The 8268-nt window shown below is 49.3% G+C and overlaps 1 protein-coding gene across 1 annotated transcript; it reads right to left on the reverse strand.

The window, feature by feature from the left end:
- Positions 1 to 1607: 1607 nt before the first annotated feature.
- Positions 1608 to 4740, reverse strand: LOC123154520 (myb family transcription factor MPH1). Its single transcript, XM_044573226.1, has 5 exons — positions 4617 to 4740; positions 2871 to 2947; positions 2510 to 2694; positions 2308 to 2398; positions 1608 to 1892 (listed from the first exon to the last, which is right to left on the reverse strand). The coding sequence occupies exons 1-5, from the start codon at positions 4738 to 4740 to the stop codon at positions 1629 to 1631; spliced, it is 741 nt and encodes a 246-aa protein (XP_044429161.1). The 3' UTR covers positions 1608 to 1628.
- Positions 4741 to 8268: the final 3528 nt, after the last annotated feature.

The raw sequence follows: 8268 nt of genomic DNA on the forward strand, positions 1-8268 counted from the left end.
GCGCGACTCCCAGATCACATACATGGTTGAGATTATAACTTGGGGTACAAGAAATAAGAAATAAGAGGATAGAGAGATAGAGTTGTTACAAAGATAAACATGCTAACAACCTGGACTATCCTAGCCGGGCTCCCCTTGGAACGTATGCCAACAGCCTGTCACGACTGGGCACATAATGCGTTGCTTAACACAGGGAAGCATTTTCCTTGTGACCACATGGTTCTTTGTTCGTTCTCGACGCCAACTTCTCTCACAGCCGAATCCCTGGTAGTCCAACCACATCATATTATACTCCGTTTGTCCAGGAATCCAGGATTTCCAAAATAATTATTTGCTAGATTTTAGATGCTATAAGGGAAGGCATAGGTTATTTGTATGCTTCCACAAAATTTGTTGTCCTCACTCTGATCACCTAGATTGCAATGCAGCTCATTAGACACCTGGATGGAGGGAGTAGTACATTGTATTTATACATGGTCATTAATGAAACTAGGGAGAGATCCCCTTCTTCAAAAATAAATAATCAATCGCAGCCAAAGAGGAAGCATCTTAGCTTGGGGTTGGAGAGAGCAAACGTGTGACAATTCATCAATTTGGCCAAAAAGTTAGCCCGATAGGTGCCGGTGGTTGCTATGGTAGTTTTTTTTCCGCAAAAAATAACTACCATAGCAACAACGTTATAACAAGTATGATGACCTGCCGTACATCAATACTTCATTCGTCCCATATTAGTTGTCGCTCAAACGGATGTACCTAGCACCGAAATACATCCATTTCAGGAGTTATTTACCCAAAACCACCACACTTGAGGCTAGGGTAACAATTTGGTACCAGATTTGTGCCAGGGCACAAAAAAGCACCGAAATTGTGCCTAACATGTAAAGCGGAGCACTGATGCTGGGATTTGGTCGCAAACACAGCCAAACCGACAAGTAGGGCCCGCCTGTCGGGCTGACGTGGCGAAGACCGAGCACATAAAAAAAGTGTTGACTAGGTGAGGTGGCAGATGAGATGCATGTCCCGCCTGTCATTGACTACGTGTTCATCTTTATTTCTTTGGAGCATTGCATCGAGCAGCTTGTGAGCATCCGAGCATCTCTACGCCATGCGAGCCGAGAGCTCCATAGCCATGGAAGCCGAGCCCCTGCTCAAGCTTGCTCCAGGCTGCCTCAGCCTCTTCTCTACACGTCACGAACCCTCGAATCCCGCTGCCGCCCACCGACATGGACGGCCGAGCCGAGAGCTCCATGACCACCATGGCCACGGCAACCGAGCCCTGCTCGAGCTAGCCCAGGGCCACATCACGCTTGGCGTCGGCGTGCTGGCCTGCGGGCAGGGCCAGCAAGGACACGTCAGCCCGACAGGCGGGCCCTACTTGTCGGTTTTGCTGTTTTCGCGATCAAATCCCAGCATCAGTGCTCCGCGTTACATGTTAGACACAATTTTGATGGTTTTTTGTGCCCTGGCATAAATTTGGTACCAAGTTGTTACCCTAGCCCCAAGTGTGGTGGTTTTGGGTAAATAACTCCCATTTCAGCAACTACTAATATGTGATGCAGGGACTAAATATATACAATACGTACAATAATGCAGCTCTAATATTTACACATGGGGTCATGGATCACACATCAGAGCCGAGAAGATGAGACTGCAATGTTGAGGTTCAAGTCAAGGTTCAGATCAGCGGCGGCCTCAGGGCGACGCTGGCCACCGGCACCTCGACCCCTTGCCAACGCGGCGGCCTCCTCAGTGGCGGTGCTCGAGATGTCAGCGTCACTGGTCGCTTCTGACTCCCCACACCGGCCGATTGACAATGTTAGGTCACACCCCGCTGCTGGTAGCTGCTTCTTCTGGCGCATCTTGTCAACGGTGTGACGTGACCAACCGGTCGCCTGCAACAACGTACATGGTTAATTAGCCATGTCAAGAAAATTTAACATGTGTTTGAGTGCTTGTATAATATTGCTAGTAATCAAGCAACTAATATTGCACATCTAGCTAGAAGCTTCATCTTTGTTAGAAAACCTATATAGCACATGCATGTATGGTCGATGGTAAGTAAGAAAGATATCAATATGAGTAATATTTGCTTCCTCTAGATTGGTTCATATATTATTTTTTACTGGTCTAAGTTCATTCATGCTTGTCTCTAGCCTTTTATATTTATAAAAACCATGTTAATATCAAAAAAATATCAATTACACGCAAGCTCTGCATGAGCACAATGTCAAGAGCTAGTCAAGACATCAGACAAGTACACAATCAAATTAATTTGTGAAATGCTTGATCACTAGTAGTTACTCCAACCTTCTCTGGTGTAATTAGCATGCCGGTGGAGTTCCATGGCAGCCGCTTGCTACTCTCCTCCCAGCTCCTAGAAACCTCTTCTATCGATGTTCTGTATAATGAGATATAGCTGGCATGTTTAATAAACTCAATAATACACACATTGACACATATGAACTTCAATTAAGAACCGGATTGATGATGCAATTATGGTAGTACTCACATTTGGCACGGCGGCACCGTCGAGCGGTGGCCGCGGCGAAACATGACGTTAGAGGGAGCGTTGATCCTGTCTGAAGACGCTGTTCTTGTGTTGTTGCCATCGATGCAATGATCATGGCAACGATTCACTGACATGTGGGGTGGGTTATTGTTGTTGTTGTTGTTGCTAGAGCTTGACCTATACATCTGCAAATGGACCAAGTTTTGAAATAATTAAGAGAAATTAGTCAAGAAGTTGGGGTGCAGAAACAACTCATACACATTTAAGAGACTGTGAAATTAATGGTGATCGTGCATCAACTGATGGAGAGGCCAGGTATATCTCCTTTGCGAATAAAAATCATGCGATAGTAAGAAAGTACCTGAAGATGGCTCTTGATGTGAGATATGCTGACCCCCTTTGTGCCCATCAGCTGAAGAATTCGCTTTGGTGTTGCCTCTGCGCAGACAAAGGGAGGAGAGAATTGATGTCAGCGTATATACCGGATCATCGACCGGCCGTGAAGGAAAGAACTAAAAATTGATAATCTTGGACATGGTTAAGTTGTGCACAATAGCTATATGTAACTTGACTGAATTTGTAATTTGGGTAAGTGGACTTTGTGGGAGGAGAAACAGTTGAAGGAGGAAGAAAGCTGGGGGAAGAAGAAAGAAGGACGACCAGGCAACTTATCCATAGCCGATCCCTAAGTTGTGACGAGAGTACTTGATGAATGGCAGATAAAGGATGTACTTAACATACAAATTGTAGACTTCTATAGGCGGAAAAGATCGATTAAAATCATGATGAATACTGTTTATTTTGGCAAAACGGTAGTTCCGCTGTCACCTATTACCAAAGTCTCGCTGGCCAATGGTGGTGGTCATCTTCGTCGTCAGAGACGGCCGGCCAGAGGCTTGGTGATCGGATCTCGAGATCCATCATCTAGTCTCGGCTGCGAGTTGGGGAGACATGGTTGCCGGTGAAAACCAAGCCGTTGGCAGGCGATGGCGGCGTTATACGCCGTTACCTTGATGGAGGCATCGTCGTGTAACTATTGTCGACCCACTCGTGCTGCTCTGGGGGAAACCTTAGGATCTGGTGTTCCAGATCGGACGATGGCGGCACTGCGGTGTCATTTCTCTCTTGGAAGCATCGTTTGTGGAGCAGCGCTGGAAGTCAGAGGCAGGAGGTGGAGCGGCTTCGTCTTGCACGAAGCTTCGGTGGAGATGTTAAGTCATGCCTGACTGACAGGTGCTACGCTTTGTCATGCCTAGTCGGCAGGTGCTACGCACGACAGATCTTCCAAAGACTTCAAGTTGTGTCGGCTGGTGGTACTCGGCAGCATGGTGCTGAGTTGTATCAGTGGCGACCGCGACATGCACAGCTGTTTGCGCGCAGGGAGGAGGTGCCGTTGGGCGCCGTCGTGGCGTCGACTAAAGCTAGACCGAGCAAGGTTGATGCATCAGTACAGTTCTGAAGATGGGGCGGTGGCAGTTGGCGGCGGAGGCCTCTGAGAGCACGCCGGACCGGCGAGACCCATGCCCGGCATGGCTCCTGGATGGGTCCTCAGGTCTTAGATGTTAGGTTTGGCTGCGATGTCTGTTTGGTATTAGGCCCAGTCTATCTGCGCCCCTTCATCAACTCGATAGGTGTAGCAATAGTTTGTTGCTTAGACGGCGGCTTTAGTCTTACTATGGTATTACTTTGTAAGGTCCTGTGAGAATAATTAATAAAGTGACCGTATGCATCGCCCAGATGTAGAGGCCGGGGGTCATCCTTATTTTCTAAAAAAAAACTATTGCCAAAGTCAGCCAATATTGAAGGAGAGATTAAGGAGAAATAAAGCAGCGCGAAGACGATAGTACTGCCATTTATCATTTCTGTTAATCAATTTAATAATGCATACATATCACGGGGGGCTTTCTATCATTCCTTCCTGCCATGAACTTGAACCAAATCCGGCCTAATTAACCTACCGCACGACTAAAGCAAAAACCACCCTTAAATCGGTCCATATGCACAATATTTGACAGGTGATCCTCCGGCAGTGCAAATCAGTGAAATCCATGCATGCAATGCAACTTCGCAATTATCGCGAGAGAGAGAGAGAGAAGCAAGAACTGACCGTCCTGGCCGCCGAGGCAGTCGACGGCCTCGATGAACTGCCGGTGCAGCTCCTCCGTCCACCGCATCCGTGGCTCGTCGGACCGGTTGTACTGCCGGACGTCTCTCCTCTCGAACCCTCTCATATTTGCACAGATATGTCTCTCAGCTAGAGCTCACCCTTCAACTCGGTCTGATTCTAATTCCCAAGCTTCTGGTACACAATTACACACACAGCTGATGATGCTACACCAGAATCAAGTCCAATATATATGTATAGAGAGAGAGAAAGAGAGAGAGAGAGAGAGTGAGAGTTTTGGTTTGGCCTAACAATGATGAACTTGAAGCCCAGTACAATTTTTTAAGTACAACCGTACTTCATATAGAGCGGATATATGGAATGTGAGGATCAAAGAAAGCGAGAGAGAGAAAGAGAGATGGCTGACTTTGCTGACCTAGTCCAGTCAAACATCCATGCTCACTTAACTTGCTACCTCTCAGAAAGGTAGCACCTAGAGAACACAGGCCAGGAAGAATTGATAGGAACAAGCCCAAATTGGAGAAAAAGTGGCATGTCCATGTCCACGACACAGCCAACTAGTACTACAATTTTTTTTAACGAAAATGCTGATGGAGCAGCTTTTCATTGATATAGGGGGGGGGGGGGGGGGGGGGGGGGGGGGGTTGAAGAAAGTTAATTTACAGCATTGTTACATGATCAGGCCTGCACAAGTTGTACATGGCATCTCCGTTTCCTGCACTAAGCTGTCCTGGTCTGGTTCTCTTGGTCTGTTGAGGAGGGAGATGGCCTTACCCCGTCCCGCCCTTTGCCAGACTGCTGCCTCTTCAATCAATCGTTCAACTACGGTCCTTTGTGGCGATGGCTGGTTTCTGAATATCCGTGCGTTGTGTTCGTTCCATAATGACCACCAGACCAGCTGTACGAATGCACTCCATGGCTTCCTTGCTGATGAAGAAATGAGGCCATTGGACTGCTCGATCCAAGTCCCCAGGGAGGTTGTCGCGGAGGATGGAGCGAGGCCCGGATGAAGGTTGCAGCGAGCGATGATATCTTGCCAAATTCGGATGGATACGGGGCAGGAAGCTAGCAGGTGCACGATATCCTCCATTGGCCCATTGCAAAGAGAGCAAGACGGATTATGAGGCCAGCCTTTCCTCGCAAGGACATCGGCTGTGTTGCATCGTCCCAGCAGCGCCAACCACGCAAAAAGTTTGCATTTGCCCGGTGCATCAGATTTCCAAAGGAATGCAGCCCAAGATGGCCGAGTGCAGCCCTCAAACTGAATCTTGTATGCCGATCTCGCCGTGTACACGCCGTCTGCTGTCCATTTCCATTGGACACGGTCATGTTCTTGAGTTAATTGAATATTTTGGATTGCCTCCCACAATTTCAGAAATTCCCTCGTCGCCTGAGCCGAGAGGTTGGCTTTTAGGTGCCGGATCCATCTGTTGTTCTCCAAGGCCTGCGCAACGGTGAGGTTTTTCCTGGTGCAATGTTGGAACAACACCAGGAAGGTGTCCTGTAGATTGATGCCCTTATACCACGGCTCCTTCCAAAAGAGAATGTGGTCGCCCTTGCCCAGCTGGAAGTCAACATACGCGTTGAATAGAGATCTGACCGATGAGTCGATAGGCAACTCCAGCCCCTGCCATGCTTTGGTGCCGTCGTTCCAGGAGAGCCACAACCACCTCATCCGTAGGGCGCGACTTTGGGCTGTCAGGTTGGTGATGCCGAGCCCTCCAAACTCTTTTGGTCGACAGACAGTACCCCAGTTGACGAGGCATTTGCCTCCGGCCGCCACCTCGCTGCCCTCCCAGAGGAATCCACGATGAACCTTGTCGATCAGCTTAGCCAGCCACCCAGGTAGTATCGATGCGAGCATTTGAAAAATCGGCATCGCCGAGAGCACTGTCTTGACCAGATCCAGCCGCCCATCAAGGGAAAGAAAGGCAAGCTTCCACCCCTTCATCCTTGCAATGAGCTTGTCGCAGATCGGCTGTAAGTCATTCTTCTTTAGCTTCTTGTCCGCCAGTGGCATGCCCAGATAAGTGCAGGGAAATTCTTTGATGGGGCAGCCCAAGTCCTGTAGCAGTTGTTGGAGGTCGATCCCATTGCAGCAGATCGTGGAGACCGAAGATTTTGCAAAGTTGGTGTGTAGGCCCGTAGCTTCACCGAAGAGCTTGAGAATTTGTGCCAGTGCCAGTACCTCCTTGCGGCATGGGTTGATGAACAAGATTGCGTCGTCTGCATACAGCGAGAGCCTGAAGGGTAGTTGTTGACTACCGATCGGTCCCAAAATCCCGGCCGTCACCGCCTTGTCGATGAGCATAGCAAGGCAGTCCATGACCAGTACGAACAGTAGCGGTGATAGTGGGTCTCCCTGCCTCAGTCCCTTCACTAAATTGATCGGTTCCGATAGATCACCATTGACCAGGATCCTTGTCGAAGAGGAGCTGAGGAGTGCTGACAAACAGTTGGTGAATCCTCTCCCAAAACCTCTTGCAGCAAGTAGCTCAAGCAGGAACTCCCATGAAACAGTATCGAAGGCGCGTTGGATGTCTAGCTTCACCATTATCGCCGGCGTGTTCGCACGCCGGAGAGCTTTGGCCAGCCCGCTGACATAACAGAAGTTGTCGTGGATGGCGCGCCCTTTGATAAACGCATTCTGGCAAGGGCCGACCAGCCCATTCATCCGGCGCTGCATCCTCGTGGCCATAATCTTGGTGATTAGTTTGGCGAAGCTACAGACAAGGCTGATGGGTCTGAAGTCTTTTGTGGTCAGGGCCTCTGCATTCTTTGGGAGGAGGATCATAGTAGCTTGGTTCAGCCGATGCAGGTGCGTTGATGCGTTCGCTTGTACGGCCCGGGCGGCCCTTGTCAGATCCTCTTTGATTATGGGCCAACACCGCTTATAGAACAAGCCCGTAAACCCATCAGGCCCTGGGGCACTGTATCCATCCAACTCCTTGATGTTCGCCAGGATTTCTTCCTCCGTGATAGCCTCGTCCATCTCTGCAAGGTTTAGTCTTGTGTATCCAATCCTGGACAGGTTCAGTTTCCTGGAGCGGGGTTCCTTTGCTCCGAAAATAGGCTCGAAAAAGGAGTGGAAAGCCTTCACTTTTGCGTCTTGGTATGTGATGATCAGCCCGTCGACCTGTAACTTGATGATGAAGTTCTTTCTCCTTCTGGCTGATGCTTTCGCTTTGAAGAATTTTGTGCCTGCGTCTCCCTCTTTAATGCCCTTCACTCTCGATTTCTCCCGCCAGATGGCTCTGTCAAGCGCTGCATACCCTAGCCTCTGCATCTTCAAGGCGGCATGGAGTTGTCTCTCTGCTGTTGACAAGGGTCGAAGATCCATGGCCCGGTCAAGCTGGCCAATGATCTCGCTTGTAATGGCCGCTTTCAGTTTGATGTCGTTGCAGAATTGGCCTTGCCATTGTTTCAAAGCTTTAGCTGTGGCCGCAAGCCTTCCTGCAAATTGGCCGACCGGATCCCCCGACGTCGGCGCCCCATGCCAAGCCCCTTGAACTACCTCGTCGAAGCCGTCAAGTTTCACCCAGTGGTTCTGGAATCTGAATGTTCTACGCTGACGGAAAGCAATCTCACAGTTCAGGAGGAGAGGACAGTGGTCGGATATGTCCGAGGATAAAGC

Source organism: Triticum aestivum, chromosome 7A (genome assembly GCF_018294505.1).
Source record: "Triticum aestivum cultivar Chinese Spring chromosome 7A, IWGSC CS RefSeq v2.1, whole genome shotgun sequence".
NCBI classification, from domain to species: domain Eukaryota; kingdom Viridiplantae; phylum Streptophyta; class Magnoliopsida; order Poales; family Poaceae; genus Triticum; species Triticum aestivum.

Excerpts from the sequence above, each read along its gene's own strand:
- LOC123154520 (XM_044573226.1), bottom strand. The coding sequence starts at position 4,740 with ATGAGAGGGTTCGAGAGGAGAGACGTCCGGCAGTACAACCGGTCCGAC. Across the intron at positions 2,695-2,870 it reads ACATCAAGAGCCATCTTCAG|ATGTATAGGTCAAGCTCTAG; the intron begins GTACTTTCTTAC and ends GTCCATTTGCAG. Across the intron at positions 1,893-2,307 it reads TGCTAATTACACCAGAGAAG|GCGACCGGTTGGTCACGTCA; the intron begins GTTGGAGTAACT and ends ACGTTGTTGCAG.